The sequence below is a fragment of the Balaenoptera borealis genome (assembly GCF_965194805.1).
Source record: "Balaenoptera borealis genome assembly, chromosome: 5".
NCBI classification, from domain to species: domain Eukaryota; kingdom Metazoa; phylum Chordata; class Mammalia; order Artiodactyla; family Balaenopteridae; genus Balaenoptera; species Balaenoptera borealis.
In genome coordinates, this window is record NC_138862.1 from 79,302,986 (window position 1) to 79,321,064 (window position 18,079).

The following is an 18,079-nucleotide window of genomic DNA, read 5'->3' on the forward strand; positions in this document are numbered from 1 at the left end:
ACTGAATTCTAAGGATGAAATAGAGCAAACACTGTATTATTTGCTAAGAATATATCCAAAAGTTGGGTTTTCCATATTCCAGAAAATCAAAGACCTAACATAACAAGTAAATATTTCTGGGACAATGGCAGTTTTGGAAAGTCAGCTATTTGACTTTCACTTTGGGATACTTCCTAATATTCTGTGTGTAACATCTGTCAAAGGTTTTATATTCACCACTAATTATTATACATTGATAGTGGTTGAATGTCTTTGTTTGCTGGGGAGGAGAACAACTATAGTTTCTCCTCTGAAATGGGACAGTGTGGGTGTTTGCAGCTGGCCAAGAAGGAAAGGAGATTTCTAGAGAGACATATCAGTGGGTCCACTTGCAAAATGAAGTGCGTTCTCTTGCTCTTAAACACAAAAATTACATATTGCTAGAGTCGTTTGTTAAAACTATTTAATTTTCCAAAGAGATTAGGGACCTGGGATACTTTCAAACATCTAAATCTATGAAAAACATTATACAAGTAAAATGAATAAATAATATTCACAGACATGTCTTAGTGTACTAGGACATCCATCCTCACGGTAACTTTTAAAATCAGGGGAAGGGGCTTCCCTGGTGGCACAGTGGTTAAGAATCTGCCTACCAGTGCAGGGGACATGGGTTCGAGCCCTGGTCTGGGAAGATCCCACATGCCACGGAGCAACTAAGCCCGTGCGCCACAACTACTGAGCTTGCGCTCTAAAGCCTGCGAGCCACAAGTACTGAGCCTGTGTGCCACAACTACTGAAGCCCATGTGCCTAGAGCCCATGCTCCACAACAAGAGAAGCCACTGCAATGAGAAGCCTGCGCACCGCAACGAAGAGTAGCCCCTGCTCACCTCAATAAAATAAATAAAATAAAATAAATAAATTTATTTTTAAAAAACTCTAATAAAATAAATAAATTAAAAAAATAAAATCAGGGGAAGGAGAGATGACAGACTGAGTCAAAATCATAAAGACCCTAAGAACTAGTCGCCTCACAGGAACAATTGTGAGCCCGAACAAGAAACACCAGAATGGCCTCCATTTTCTATTATTAAGAGGCCTTACAGAATTAGTGTGGAGGTCTAAGGCCAGGAGATCAGCTCCTTTTAACAATAGTTATTATATCTTTTTAAAGGTCCTTTATACTTCCGATCTCATTGGTCTTGAACCAATGTAGAGAGAAACTGTGATTTAGAAAAAAGTGTTAAGTTTTCTACTCAAATGTGCCACTTACTAGTTGTATAACTAACTCTTCAGGTCACTGTAACTCTTCATGCCTCAGTTTCTCATCTGTAATTTTAAGGGATTATAACCTACTGATTCTGAAGATAACTTCTATGTCTGACAGTTTCAACAGGCCAGTCTAGAGGAATGGAGAGTAAAGATTTATTATTTTTTTTTCCAATTTCCATCCTTCAAATTTGTAGGAAACTGTCTCTTCTTCAATCAAGAAGCAAATCTTCCAAACATAGAAAGGTGATGGATAGACTCCTATCCATAAAGGAAATAAACAGTTGAATCAAGAATTTATTTGCAGATGAAATGATCAGGTAGAAAAGCCTAAGGAGTCTTAAGAAGCTAGTAAAACTGGTAAAGAGGTCATAAGATGCAAGGTCAATATTAAAAAAATCAATGGCATTTGTATACACTACAAAATGACTGCAAATTAAGAATTTTTTAAAAATACCATTTATAATAGCACCCAGAATATGAAATAATTTAACAAAATATGGGTAAAACTACAATACATTGTTGAGAGAAATTAATAAAAGCATAAACAGAATGAGAGATATACCATGTTCATGGGTTGGAAGACTCAATATTGTTAAGATATCAGCTCTTTTCAAATTATAGAGTCAACAAAATCTCAACTGAAACCACAGCAAGCTATTTTGTGGAAATTGACAAGCTGATGCTAAAATTTATAAGGAAATGGAAAAGACTTAGAATAATAAAAGCACTTTTGAAAGAGAAGATGGAAAGCTTATATTGTCAGATTTCAAAATCTTGTATAAAAGTCAGAGATCAAGATAATGTGGCATTGGCTTGAGGATAGATATACAAATTAATGGAATAGAATAGAGTCCAGATGGACCCACACATCTGTGGTCAATTGATTTTTGTCAAAGGTGTCAAGGTATTTCAACGGAAGAAAAGAGTCTTTTCAATAAATCATGATGGAAAAACTGTGTCTCAATGGGGGTAAATGACTTTTGACCCTTCTCTCACACAATACACAAAGATTAACTTGAAGTGAATTATAACCTTGAATTTACCTGTAAAACATCTAAAAGAAAGCACAGAATAAAATCTTTATGACCATGAGGAGGCAAAAATATCTAAGGAAACAGAAAGCATAAACTATAGAAGATAAAAGTGATAAATTGACCTCCATCAAAAGTAAATACTTCTGCTCTTAGAAAACAACATTAAGAAAATGAAAAGTCAAGTCACCGACTGGGAATGCATATATCTAAGGACTCTTACTCAGAATACATAATGTACTCTTACAAAAAAAAAAAAAAAAAAAGGAAACAATCCAATTTAAAAAATAAACCAAAAATTTGATGACACTTCACAAAAGAAGACAAACAAATGGCTAATAAGTACATGAATAATAAGTGTTCCACATCATTAATCAAAAGGAAAATGTAAATATAAACCACAATCAGATACATCTATACAGCATGAAAAGAGCTAAAATTAAGAAGGCTGACAATACCAAGTGCTGCCAGGATTAGGGAGCAACTGGACCTCTCATACATTGCTGGTGAGACTGTAAAATGGTACATTTAGGAAAACAATTCGGCAGTCTCTTAGGAAGTTAAATATTTACCACACAGCCCAGCAGTTCCTCTGCTAGGTATTTATCCAAGAAAAATGAAAACTATGTTCATATAAAGACTTGTACATGCATGTTCATAGCAGCTTTATTAATAATCAAAAATGGGAAAAAAAATAAATGCCCCCAAACAAGTGAATGGATAAACAAAATGTAGTATATCCATATAATGGATACATACACAAATGAAGCTCAAAAAAACTATAGTGAGTAGAAGGCGCCTAGATGCGAGAGTGTATACTATATGATTCTATTTATACGGAATTCTAGAAAGGGTAAAAATAATCCATGTTAGAAAGCAGAAAGGTTGCCTGGGGCTAAGGGTAAAGGGGGCTGACTGCAAGAGGGCTCGAGGGAGCTCTGTGGGGTAGTGGAAACGTTCTCTATCTTGATTTTGATGGTGGTTACCCAGGTGCATAAATTTGCCAAAGATTCACTGCCTTGTGCATTTCAAATGGGCACATTTTATTGTATATAGATTGAACCTCAAAAAGGTAATTAAGGGATCTGAATCAACAAATTCTATGGACGTTTGGCAAATGCAAAAAGTAAAAAAGACTGTGTACATAACAGCATACACATACACACACGTATCCCAGAAGGAATGTAAAACATTAGCACAATTGTGAACATGAGAAATTATCTAGCTACTTTGGATACTGAGTTGCTCATGTGACAATGCGTGTGTTACTGAGGTCACCTAAGCGAATTTGGTGGTGTAGATTTGGGTTTTGGCATTTTGATTAACAATCTGCTAAATTCTAAAGCAGGGCTTACTCCTTATTTTACTAGGACATAGGAAGTTTCTTCAAGTACCTTCATTAAACAAGAATGTATTATGTACCGTCTTAGTTACTCTGGACGAAACAGTGCTCAGATACCATCTCTATCCCCTAAATCTCAGAGTCTAATATATGCTAGGGCATAGGCTGGTGAAGGACAGGCACATAAATGATTCTAGTACAGTAAGTGTGTGAAAATTTACATAAGAGAGGGTAAAATAATGTCCAACTTAATTTTAGAAAGAGAAGGCTTCACAAGAGAGATTAACACTTTAGTTTGGTCTTAATGGGTCACGTTGGATATGCAAACATTTAATTTATTTGAGGAGAGGTCTGGGAAGGCATTCAAGGAAGAAGTAGCTCCACGATGAAAGCTATAGAGATGAAAAATAACTAGGAATGTAATTTCTCAGCTGGAAGCTGGGATGCTTAAAGGGGGAGATAAAACTGGAAATCTAGGCTGGGGTTTCAATTCATTCCATAACTGGGTGGGGACTCCTGAAGGTTTTTGAGAAAAGGCAATTAGTGACGAGCGCAGAGCTGTGGGGTAGAAAGGTTAATCTGATAGCATGTGTAGGATGAACAGGTGTGGAGTGACTAGAGGTGGGGACACCCAGTAAAAGGCCATTTCAATGGCTCAGGTGAGAAACGGGGACAACTGAACCAGGACAGTAGCAAAGGGGGTTTCAGTAAGAAAACAGATTTGAGATACTGTGAACGTAGAAACACTGGAATAAATTGTACATAGTGATGGGAAAGAGGAAGCATAGCCCCACGGTGCTGAGCCTGGGTGCCCAGCAGGGATTTAACGGTGCTTCCCCTGCAGCTGTTGATCTCATGACACAGCACCGCAACTGCCTGAGCCTATCGACATGTCTGCCTGTGATGTGGGCCATAGCGGAGCCACGCCCAGAGGCTGCCAATGCGGATGTAGCACTCCCCCCATCCAAACGCCAAACCAACATCCATAGTTTACCAGGTGGAAAGCATGAGGACAAACCTTCTGAAAACCTGATTTGGAAACGTGGCTCACCCATGAATTTGACATATGACCTTAGGTGAGTGACTCTCATTACTGAGCTTTTGAACCCCTATCAGTGAAAGAGAGACAAAATCCTCTACCTGTGCGTATCGCTTATGTTTTTTGTGAGGTCCACAAAGCATTCTGGAAACTGAAAAACCCTGTGCAAAGGGGAATTACTAATATTACGGTCACTGTCCTCAAGCAATCTCTTCCATCCTCAGCTTTATACAGACCTAGGTATTATTTGCACCTGACTGGAGGCCTATATCCACATCTATCCTTCTCCCCACCCTAACTAACTCTTCTTTTTTGTTTCTCTGATCCTGGAATTGAGAGATATTTAGCATAGGGATTACCATAAAGATAGTTTTCTCCCGAATGCCACCAATTCTTGCAGGACACCCAATATATACAACCTCCATTTCACTGTGGAAAAGACCACAATGAAATGAAATTTAAATATTTTGATATTACTCGAGTATCTGAAATGCTACTATATCAACATTCTCAAATATTTTCTTAATCTCAACAATTCCCAGGTCTTGGGGATCCGTCAACACTGACCCTGGTGGTTCACTACCTTCACTCTCCTCTCTGACGCATTAAATATCCCCAGATTCAAACACTAAATGAACAGCAGTAATCTGTTCTGACTCTGGATAAGATAAACTTGGTGTTGGATTTATTGAAAGGTGATTGGTTGATCTCCAAGTTCTCACTGTCCTGAAGGATTTTTCCAAGGAAATTTTAATAGATGGTTTTAGAATGTAACTTAACCCCCCCGCCCAGCTAGTTGGGTCTCCACAGCTTTCCAGACATGTGTAGCACCAGCACTCTTAACATATTAGAGAGGAAATACCTGTCTCTGCAACAGAGCTGAGGCTGCCATAGATTAGGTTTATGACAAGGAAATGGAAGCTAAAGCTACCTGCCACTGTGGACCTGAAAGTGATGACTGCCTCTAGGTCCTGGCTCTGGGGCTTTCAAGCTGACTCGCCTTGCCTGAATATTGGAGAAAATACACATCCTACCTCATGGGAATGTGAAGATAACACACAGGACAAAAGTTCTGTGGACAACACAACAACCAGCAGATATTAGCTTTTATAAAATGGCAAAGAGAAGAGATTCCACTGTGTCTTTAAGAGGATTTCCAGTGAGAAGGGAACATTTCTCTCCTATAAAGACTTGCTTATAACAATATTTTTCAAGGAACTCGGCTCACATGGTCCAGGAAACACATTATGGTCTACTGTAGCATGCAAATTCAGTGCTCAGCACATTATGGAAACACAAATATAATCATGATCCCCCAAGGCTTGTAGGTTCTGATTTGGTCTCCTTCCTTTCTTCATTCTTTTCTTCCTTTCTTTTTTCTTTTTTTTTTTCCTTTTCTTTCCTACTTTCTCCTTCCCTTCTTCTACTTCTTCTTCTATATCATACCATGGTGTGGAAAAATTAAAGCAGCTTATCTCAAATCTAAAGGAGATTTATTTCTTTCATTTTTTGAAAACTTTTTCCTTAATGGGTTAAATGCCAAACTCCGAAGAACTTCTCAATGTAACAAAGGGTAATTGTTTTAGGGCACCGAGGTATGTTTTCCATCAGTGCCTAAAAAATTGGAAATAAATGAAAGCCAGTGAAAAAGCTGAATAGTCCTCACTTGGCAATTATTCAGCCCTTGGACATTTCCAAGCCCTTTGCAATCATTAATTAATTAGTGAAGATGACATTCCACTTTACTGAGGCTGGGAGTATGACATAAAGAGGTCTAGAGGCTTTCCTCAAGCTGAAAGAAGAATATCAAGGGAGGAGCTGGGATTAGAATTAGGAGCTCACTTCTCAAGCCAGGAGTCACATCGCTAAGCCAAGCCAAGTTAATATTTGAGACAATAAGGTGCTCTGTGCACAGGTGCAGTTGAATACAGTAGTGTGCTGCTCAAAGACCAACTGTGAAAGAGCCCACCCCTTCATCCACCAATGCTCCCACAACACACACAGACAATATCTGTAGCTTCATCAGCCTCTTTCCCCTTTCCCAAAACAAAGACAGATGGCTAAATATCAATCTCTAACCACTCTCCTTAATAATCACAGCAAAAAGTACATGATTTGATTTTCATTTTTTAAATGCACAATATGATGTTAAAACACATGACACTGTTGAAAAACAAATGTTTCAGAATTTTTTTTAAGTGACATGAAATCCACTGATGTCCAGAATCCTTAACAAGGTAATAGATCATCCTGAATATTACTTTTACTCCAATAAGAAGGAAAATAAAGTTTCATGCTTTCTGGAGAGTGGTTAATACAAGTTCATTCTGTCACCCCAAGTAAGTTGACAAAGACAGACCAAATACTAGTGATGTTTCTGGACCTAACATCTTAGAACCAGGTCTTGCAGTGGGTGCTGATTCTTTTTTTTACCCTACTGGATTGGTTCCAGAGGGCCCAGTGACATGATGGGAAATCAGGAAACTCGAAGATTGGCTTCGTACTTCACCAGATCATTCTCCCCACTTAGACATACTTTTGCTCTGTCTCATGTCTGTTTCCCCAGGTGGGGTAATAGGATCCTTAAATAACTCAGGGCCCATCTCCTGCCCTTAGGAACATCACTCAGCCATCCTATCACAGTCAGGCTGCTTTGGACAGGGCAAAACTGCATACCTATTGGAACTTAAATGTTGATGGCCATTGTCCCAACCTAAATTTTTAATCTTCTGTAGGGGAATTTGTTGCAATTGTACCAAAGTGAGGTAAAGCTGAATAACCCCATTTTTTTCTGAACCAGTTGCTCTGGGGTTAGGATGGACGAATGCAAATATACTGCAATGTTAACAAAGGGCAAGGTTGTCCAGCTTGGCTATTTTGGGCAATACTTATTTTAAAAACAAAACAAAATAAAACAAAAAACCCTTAATAACATTTCTTTTCATAAAGAGATTTTTGGAAAGAAAGTCCTTCTAAGGGTAATGTTTCAAAAACACTTAACATTTTCACTTGAAATCTTTATGTTGGAAGATGATCATGGCTTGGTCCACTTTCATGTAATGGGCAATCATAAGGTTGATGGACGCCTCCAGCTACCCACAGGCCCCACTTGCTGGGAAGGGTTCTTTCCTCTAAGGAACCTAAAATCCATCTGCATCATTAACAGAGCAGATGCTTTCATGTGAGAATAGTGATTTAGTAAACTCCCTACCCGGAGAGTAAGGACCTCACTAAATTCTGTTATAATGTTGAAAATGTGAATGGATATGCCTGAAAATCGACAATCTCAACTGTGTAAAGGATTAAAAAAAACAAACAAACATATAGTCCAAACTTCCACCCAGTACATCCTCCCAATTTATCATTGAACTTCTCGATAATCAAGGGCTCTCCAATTTCTGATTTCTTACAGTTCTTACTACAGGGAAGGGAGTGCTCGGTTCTAACACAATGGCTGGAAACTAGATTGGTTTCTCCACCTCACTCCTTCCAAGTAACTCTCCTTGGTTCCTCTTTTCATGGTGGGAGGAAACATCATCATGTTGGTTCTAGGACACATGAAAAATCCAAGTTGTAGGTGAGTAGGTGTGTATAGTATTATATCTTGCCTATTCACAGGAAGTAATTGAACATGTTGATTTAAAACACATACATGCTTGAAATTAAATCAAACAACAAAAAAGATAACTGTCATAAAGAATATTTTTAAGTTGCCTAATAGGGTTAAAGGTTGGAGAGTAATATTCTTCTTGGAGGATCATTAATGTAGATAAACAAGGGGTAATAAACAAGTGCCATTCTACTACAGCCCCTTCCCAAAGAAAACTAGACAAGATATCTGCATTACCTTAGATCTCCTTAGCCTCACCTGTCTCCTGGGCCCTTGTCCACTTGTTCTTCCCCAGCAGTCACTATGGTACCAACTTTGCTTGGGTTCTGACCGCCTTCACATGAGGCCAACCTGTCATCAGCTCATCTCATGCTGCCCTGAGCACCTCTCACCTCCACATGTGGGGATTCCCTGTCCCTGCTGAGGCATCAGATACTTCAGATCTATTTAGTGACCAAGTAAATGCAACATCTAAGTGTGAGGAAGTCTATGACCCACAGAAGGAAGCTCTGACCAACAGAAAAGGAGCTGGAAGATAAATTATTTTCCCTTCCTCTCTCCGAACAGATTGTCCTGAGCTGCTACGGTTCATATGGTCTTTTGGAAGAAGGTCCTTCAAGATTGAAAAATTAGTTGTACTTGATACTAAACGGAAGCCATATTGGTAACACCCCCCCATATCCCCAAATAGGATCTCCCCATTTTCCTGCTTTGCTCATGCACTTCCTTCAGATTGTACTTTCTAATGAAATAAAAGTAGCACATACACTTTTGCCTTAGGCTCTGCTTTCTGGGGAAGGCAGACCAAGATAGGTACCCCCTTATTCCCATCACTATGTTAATGAGTTCCCTACCTTTGGTTGCAGTGGTGGTGCACAGGGGGCTGAAACAGGGTCTGTGATGTAGGTCTTCTTGGGACCAGCAACTGGATACATCCCAGCAGGGTTCTGGTTCCCAGTGCCAGAAGGAGTATACACTTGTTCCCGCTTCCAGGTATTTGGGTGACCTTGTTGACCATAGGCAGGATCAGAGTCATTTTTGCCCCCATAGCCAGGCCCCGCTGCACAATAGGGTTCATAATAGCGTCCTTGGTTGGGGGCATACCCATACCCAGGCTCAGGCTGAAGTCCTGGTGGTGGAATATACGCATAATCCATGCCTCCCCGTGTAGAAGGAGGTGGACCCTGCCCAGCGATAGGAACTGGTTGAGTGTTATAGCCCTGGGCCCCTGGCCCTGAGCCATAAAATTGTCCTGGTGAAGGGGCAGCCATGTAATGAGAGCTGGGCTGGGCTGACTTCACCTGCACATTGAAGGTAGGCCTTGAAGGGGTAGATGCCATAGTGTAGGAGGCTGGGACGGGCTGAGGCTGGGGTTTTAGCGTTCCAATTGGAGCCACGGGGATGGGTCCAGCCTGGGGTACAGGCTGTGGCTTCAATGTAGACTTTTTCGTTGCCGTCAGAGGGGGCTGGTTTGGTATGACCATTCTCTTATGTCCTGTGACAGGGGTGGAAACTGGAGGAGAAGCTGTTGTTGAGCTAGTAGAGCCCTAAAGCAGAAAAGAGAAAAGGAAAAAAAAAAAAGACAAAGGTTATTGCTAATGAAAAATAAAAATACATAAACAGACAAATATTAATAAATGCCATTATTACTTTTGTATTAACTCTGCAAAACATAAACAAGGCATGGTTCCTGACTTCTAAGAGTTCACAGACAACACAAAAATCAGTTGCGCTTCTGTGTACCAATTCCATTTATAATAACATCAAAAAGAAAGAAAAAACTTAGGAATAAACTTAACCAAAGAGGTGAAAGTCTTATACACTGAAAAGTACAAAATGTTGCTGATAAATTAAAGAAGATACAACTAAATGGAAAGACATATCATGTTCATGGATTGGAAGACTTGATATTGTAAAAATGTTAATACTACCCAGAGCAATCTACAGATTCAATGCAATCCCTGTCAAAATCCCAATGGAACTTTTCTGCAAAAGTAGAAAAATCCATATGCAATCTCAAGAGACTCTGAATAACCAAAACAATCTTGAAAAAGAAGATTGGAGCTCTCACACTATGCAACTTCAAAATTTATTACAAAGCTATAATAATCAGTGTTCCATTGGCATAAAGACAGACATAGACCAATGGAATAGAATTGAGAGCCCAGAAATACATCCTTGCATACATGATTTGATTTTTGACATGGGTGTCAAGACCATTTGATAGGGAAAGGTTAGTCTTTTCAACAAATAGTGCTGGGAATACTGGACATCCACATGCAAAGGAATGAAGTTGGACCCTTACTTTACACCATATACAAAAAGTAATCCAAAATTTTAGCTCTAAATGTAAGAGCTAAAACTATAAAACTCCTTAAAAAAAACACAGAGGAAAAAAATTCATGACATTGGATTTGGTAATGATTTATTTTGAATACATATAGAAACATCAAAAGCACCAGCACCAAAAGAAAACAGATAAATTGAACAATGGGATCTCAAACAAACTACCCAAAGACTTGGTCACCATACTGCTAAAAGGCAATACTAGAGAAAGAGAGCTGAAGGACTAAGCAGAGGGAACAAAAAAAAGCAATGAGGGGTGTTGGGAGAAATAAACAAACACCGCTGGTACAACCAAAGAAATACTAAATTTAGGATCAAAGATTTCTGTCAAAGAGTGATTTACCAAAGATAACTCAAATGCAGCCTCCTCCCTTTACATCTTTCTGTTTTTTGTCGCATTCATTTGTTCAATTAAGAAATACTTACTGAATGCACTAAAAATGTCCTAAGGCCACAAAGATTAAAAGACTTTCTGCTGAACTGTGAGAGGTCTTGGTTAGGCTGAGGATAAGTAAAGGCTTAGGGAAGGTTTGAAGAGTCAAACATTCATCCTAAGGCACTAGTCTATTAGGGATCTGTAAACATTCCAGTGGCAGAATGTCTTAATTTTGCTCTGGCTTACTCTGATTAGATTTGTTCATACAAGAAATGAATGACCACACCCTAATTCGGTTGTTCATTAATTTCCAGGTCAATTCTAGTATGTATAGGAAGAAACGACACAAGACTTTATATTACTCTAGTGTCATTTGCCCACACCAAGCCATTAGAGATATATACATGTGGGGCAGATGCTAACTGCTTCCCCATACCCACTGCCCTTCTTCATTACTCAAAAAATTTCAGTTTTGTTTGGGGCAGCAATGTGTTCACTCTTCCCTAGATTACTTTGCATGTAGGAGTTGCCATGTGACACAGTTCTGGCCAATGAGATGTATGCGAAGCATTTCTGGAAAAGCTAGAGCTCTCCTGACACAGCATGATCCCTTCCTACTTTTCCCTTTTCCTCCTTCCTGCCTGGGATGTGGATGTGGGGCTGGAGATAGTACAGCTACCCTGTCCCCACCATAACATACAAGTATACTGATTTAGACATATGGCTTTTGGGAATAGCTTTCTGGTGATCTAGGTTGATCCAGAGATAAAGATTAAAACATCTCAGGGATGTTTGGTTACATATAGTATTTCTCTTTTTTTTTTTTGGCCGTGCCATGCTGCTTGCCGGATCTTAGTTCCCGGACCAGACCAGGGATCAAACCTATGCCCCCTTCAGTGGAAGTGTGGAGTTCTGACCAGTGAACTGCCAGGGAATTCTCTGTATAGTGGTTCTCAACTGGAGAGGAAATCACCTAGCGACCAGGGAGAGTTTAGAAATGTGTGGCAATGTTTTTTACTGTCACAGTGATTAGGGGATTCTATTTTCATTTAATGGTTAAAAGGCAAATACACATCACTGTCAAACCCAAGATGACAACAGTGCCCCTGTTGAGAGACACCAGTAAACTCTTGAGCCACATGTCTTCTGGGAACCTGATTGTGAAGTTCGCAGCCGTCAGCCAAGGAAGGAGGGTCACTGGTCCTTTCTAGGATCTCTCTTCTGCCACACTCTCTCCTCCTGTTCAAATCACTGTTCTCCCCCTTGGTCCTCTTGAACCCAGGGAGATGACAGTTCTGACTCTGTTAGCCCCAGATTATCACTTTGTCCCTAATGGCTTCTCTATACCCAAGTGGACCTATGTACACAATGCATTTATAAGTCAGCTCCTTGAGAGGGACTAGTTTCTGTGTGCTATCATTTTCACTGGATCTGACTGTGACGGCTATCTTTTCCCGTCATTTGTGATTTGTCTCAATTGTAGTTTCCTAGAGATTTTGTAATTCTAGATTTAGTTTTCTGTTAAGTTACAGAAAGCTGTTGAATAGAGTTATCTTTTTTCCTTTTTTGATAGCCTCTCAGGGGGCAAACCTGCCATTTCCTTTTGTAATTTAAGTATCATTGAGTATTCTTGTCTTGGTGGAGTAGCCTTTCCCTTCTGTATGAAGGTGGTCCCAATAGTACCCAACAGAAGATGCAGTTTCCACATTGTTAAAATATATATCCTGAAGAAATCCCTAAATAAATGCTCAGTAAGACACTGACATTCTGTAGCAGAGAGTATGGAAGAGTCAGTTTGAACCTCAAAAAAAAAAAGTAAGGTTAGATTTTTCTAGTCAACCATGTCGGTCTTAAAAAATGTCCACATTGGGGACTGACTCTGCCCCCCATTAGCGTGGTACTGGCCACTGAACAGAAGAGAAGCCCTGGCTCACACCTGGCTCTGGCCCTAGCCCCTCCATCTCCAGCCCCGCCTCCTACCAAGGTGATAGCTTCCAGCACACCCTGGGGAAAGATGTAACTCGTGCTCACTTCAGATACAGTTCTCCCACCAAAGCCACTGGGCAGACTGTATAGAGATGCTCCCACACAAGGACGCCTCTTCAAGACTGGGATGGGTAACTGTTTCATCAAATTCCATTGAGACAGAGAAAGTTAAGCAAAATGAGAAGGCAGAGGAATTTGTTTCAAAGGAAAGAAGAAGGAAAAAAACAACCTGAAAAAACAACTAATGAAACAGAGATAATTTATCAAATAAAGAGTTCAATCAAAGCTTTAAAAAAATGATGCTACTATGCTATGAAACTTTGATAAAAGCATTGTTTTAAAAGTGCTTAAGTGTCTATCAGTGTTTAGGTGTACAGAATTGTGCAAAATCACTGATGGAGTATTTTTGAAAGAAGATGATAATAATAATTGTTATTATTATTGTTAACTATAATAATTACAGCTTAAAATAGTTTGTGTTACACCCTCTACTAAGCAATTAACAAATCTATCATTTTATTATAATTTGTTAAAAGTTCCTGAGAAATAAAAATTAAACTTGATAAATGTAAAAAAAAAAAAATGTCCACATGGATGGAACTGAATATAAGAAGGAATAAAGCTTTGCTTTTCTTTGATGACTCAAGATCAGCAGAAACCCAGAGTTCCTATTTTAAACACTTTTACAAACCCAACTATAAATGGAGACAGTGACTGAGCAACTGAGCTAATGACAGGCATACTCTGGGCCGCAGCTGGAAAGGAGTCTGCCCCAAAAACAGATACTTCAAAAGTCATATACTTTGAAGATGAAAACCAATCACATTCATAAAGTAAACAAAAAAGAATGTAGACCTAACTCCTTAGAAGCAACTTTTTTCAACAAATTTCTCTTTCACTTTTTCTTTCTTGGTGAACATGCACACATGTGCACACACATTCACTACTTACAGATTCCTAAAGTCTTTGAAGGAAGGCATCAGGGAGCAATTTCAGGAGCCATTGCTAACTTCTAGGAAATATCTCCCTAGATGAGAAGGTTTCTCACAACTTTATTATGAATTCTGCTATGTATGTGCCGGCATGTTTCTGAGTATTTTCTATTTCAAAACTATGTGTGTGAAAATAGCACATTTAGCTCTATTTTTTTCCTTTGCAATTTTAAATTCTTTACCTCATTGGAGGTGGAAGGGGTAAAGAACAGGAATCATTTTAAAGCATACTTATTTATGTTCTTGATGATAAAAGAAAGCTATGGCAACACTTTCTTGGCCCACATATTCAATTAAATACACAGCGAATCTTTTCTACTTACTGGATTAGTAGGCACTTCCAAATATTTATTTTTGGCATTTCATTTCTTTTTTGTTCTTTGCAAAAATTCTTGAAGTTTTATCATGATTTAACATTTTCGTTTTGAAAAACAAGCACATTTTTAAAATTACACTCATACAGATATATATATATATATATGTATATATATATATATATACATATATACAGAGACTTGAATGTCTCTGTAGCAGTGTTTTTATGTGGTTATTTTTCCATTAATTATTTTCTAAGCATCTTCAACATGGAAAGCTCAGCGAGGTTAATGGGAGGATAGCATCCCAGGATGAATAGCACATGTCTCCCTGTCCCCCAGGAGTTTATATGTAGTCTGGTAGAGGGACTGATCAATCACTGTTTGAACGGATGTCTCCACTACCAGGCAGAACTGGCTGTGGCCATGAGACAAGAACAGACAAAGGGCTGTAAGAGCACCTCTCGTGCTCACCTTTGGGAGCAGGCCCTCAACTTCCTTTTTGCCCAACTCGGAATAACATCTTACATTCCTCTATCCCTCTCACCATCAGCCCGCCCATTCCCTGAACACATCCCGCATGTACATACACACACACCCCCCTAATCTACTATTATGTCTTCTATATAAGCCCTGATTACTTCTGGCATCCCTGTACTTTACCCCAGTCTCACTTTCTCTCTCCTAGTTCTGGCTCCCATCATCACTTCTCAGAGCTGTTTATTGCCATGATCTAACCTCACTTCTCTCTCACATCTCCTCCTCAGTACTGTCACAGTGATCTCTCTAACGTGACTATCTGATCCCGGCTCTCTGCTGATCTAGATTTGCCAATGACTCTGCCTTGTGTGGAACTCTTTTTATCATGGTGTACTCTCTCTCCCTTTTTTACATACACTTTATAAGGACGTTCCAATCTAGCCCTTGCCTTTCTGTCCAGACACCTCCTTATTTCCTATATTAGTCACAGCATATTAAGCCTAATCTTAGGCTTATGTAGAGACGGGAATAGACCATACACTCATGTGTGTACTCATATCTGTCCACCAGCACATCCTTCTATAGTCTATGATTTGTTCTTTATGACTCTCCTCCATGTTTCTCATCTGCAGCTCAAACATAGCCATCTTCTGCCTGGAAGTTGCCTACTGATTCTTTAAGTCTCTGATCAAATGGTGCCTCTTCTGTAATGTCTTTCCGGAAGTCTGGAGACATCAATTCAACAGTTACTATGTATTAGCCCCTATACCAGACTATAAACTGCTGGGGGACAGGGAGACATCCTATCCTCTTCCCATTAGCCTGACAGAGCTTTACATGTTGAAGATATTTACAAAATAATTAATGGAAAAATAAAAACATAAAAAGACATAAAAATCCCCCGGAAGGATTTGGGGGGTTCTCTATGGTCCTCTGGCTTTACCGCCAATGGGCTTTGTACATACCTCCATTAAAGCAAATACCTTACAGTGTTTTCATAACTGACTTGCATGTTTTATAAGTTGGGAAGAAGTTAAACTGTAAGCTACAGAAAATCAAATTATCACGGTCATAGATAGAAATTTATCTTTTGTAATAGAAAGGGCAGCCAAGAACCACTATGTCTGTTCAACAGTGACAGCAAGGACCCAGGCTCTGGCTAGCTTTCTGCTAGAAGTACTTTTCCAATCTTTCTATAAAAGTGCTACTGACAACATTAGTCAACATATTGCCCAATCACCCCTGAATAAAGATCCTTTTTATCTGACACAGGACCTCCTCTCCTCTATTAACTCTCTCCAGGACCATGCCCACAACTTGAAATAGCTCCTGTGTATGATGACTCTCTGGAAGTTCTCTCTCTTGAATCCATCTGTACTTGAAATGCTAGACCTAAATATTCAACTCTCTCTTTCATGTGTTTACTTGGATGTCTCATTTGCTCTTCAGGCTCAAGATGTTAAAAACTGTTTCATCACCTTCCTTGAATCTGCTTTTCATGCCTTTCATCTGGTTTTCTCATCCACCCCAGCACTGTTCAAATGAGAACACTAGGAGTCATTCTTGAGCCTCTCCTTCACATCCCATTCAAGTATCAAATCCTGTTGATCCTATTCCCTAAATAGGAAATTCTGTATCTCTCAAAGTTGTCTGCATTTCAACCATTTCCTCTGCTGTAATTCAATTCCAAGACACCACCACCTCTCACCAGGAATTATCCAACAGCATCCAAACTGGTCTCCCAGTATCTATGCTTGTTCCCCTTCAATGAATCCTTCATTCTGTAGGAAGAGTGATTTCTCTCAAATGCAGATCTAATCACATTATTTTCCTGCTTAAAAATCTTCAGTGGTTTAGTGGAGTGATTTGGACTCAATCTATTTCTTCTGTCTCTCCTTGAGAGGTACATGTCATGTCACCCTCGAGAGGTACACGTCATGTTACTCTCTGACACTGACTTCCTTTCATATCTGATGTGCTAGACTCTCTCCTATCTCATGGATTATACCTCTGTGCTTTCCCACCTCTCTCTGGATTCTATGTCTAGCTAATTCCTAAGAACCCCTGAAGTCTCAGTCTGAGTGTCAGGTTCCTCAGTGAACCTTTGCCCAAATCCTCTGGCACAGTGAGCTCTTCTACACATATCACACTTGTGTATGTCTGTTCTCATAAAGTTAGAGATTGTCCCTTTTATTCGCTGCTGCTTTTCCACTGGCTTTTTCATATCATAGTACATAGTAGGCATGTAACAAACATTTGAATAAATGAGTAATGGTCTCCCAAGAAAAGTGCATTTCTCTTGTCAGATTACAACCAAATATGTAAAATATGAGCTATCTCATTTCTCTTATTACTTGATAATCAAGGAAATCTGATATAACACATTTTTTAACATCTTTATTGGAGTATAATTGCTTTACAATATTGTGTTAGTTTCTGCTGTATAACAAAGTGAATCAGCTATATGTATACATATATTCCCACAGCCCCTCTCTCTTGCGGCTCCCTCCCACCCTCCCTATCCCACCCCTCTAGGCGGTCACAAAGCACCGAGCGATGCAGCTGCTTCCCACTAGCTATCTATTTTACATTTGGTAGTGTATATATGTCAATGCTACTCTCTCACTTCATTCCAGCTTACTCTTCCCCCTCTCCGTGTCCTCAAGTCCATTCTCTACGTCTGCGTCTTTATTCCTGTCCTGCCCCTAGGTTCAACAGAACCATTTTTTCTTTCTTTTTTTTTTTTTAGATTCCATATATATGTACTAGCATACAGTATTTGTTTTTCTCTTTCTGACTTACTTCACTCTGTATGACAGACTCTAGGTCCATCCACCTCACTACAAATAACTCAATTTCGTTTCTTTTTATGGCTGAGTAATATTCCATTGTATATATGTACCACATCTTCTTTATCCATTCATCTGTCAATGGACACTTAGGTTGCTTCCATGTCCTGGCTATTGTAAATAGAGCTGCAATGAACATTGTGGTACATGACTCTTTTTGAATTATGGCTTTCTCAGGGTATATGCCCAGTAGTGGGATTGTTGGGTCATATGGTAGCTCTATTTTTAGTTTTCTAAGGAACCTCCATACTGTTCTCCATAGTGGCTGTATCAATTTACATTATTTAACACATTTTTGACTGGAGACGTATTATGGCCACAGGCATTAGTTTCTGCAAAAATCCCCGAGTCAATAATGTGTTTATGCATGCTTAATTACAGTAATCTCATTAGCCTCTCCCTCCCTCTAAGCAGTTTAAGGACTTTACCTTTTGAATTTATTAACACTACTATCTTTCAAAG

At 39.3% G+C, this 18,079-nt stretch overlaps 1 protein-coding gene across 8 annotated transcripts in view; it reads right to left on the reverse strand.

The window, feature by feature from the left end:
• Window positions 1-18,079, reverse strand: part of LPP (LIM domain containing preferred translocation partner in lipoma) — a 694,560-nt gene that overhangs the window by 260,263 nt on the left and 416,218 nt on the right. For all 8 annotated transcript variants that reach the window (XM_082393255.1, XM_082393258.1, XM_082393259.1 and 5 more), the window contains one exon: window positions 9,129-9,821. In XM_082393255.1, coding sequence (XP_082249381.1) covers window positions 9,129-9,821 — 693 coding nt within the window. The remainder of the gene's footprint in view (window positions 1-9,128; window positions 9,822-18,079) is intronic.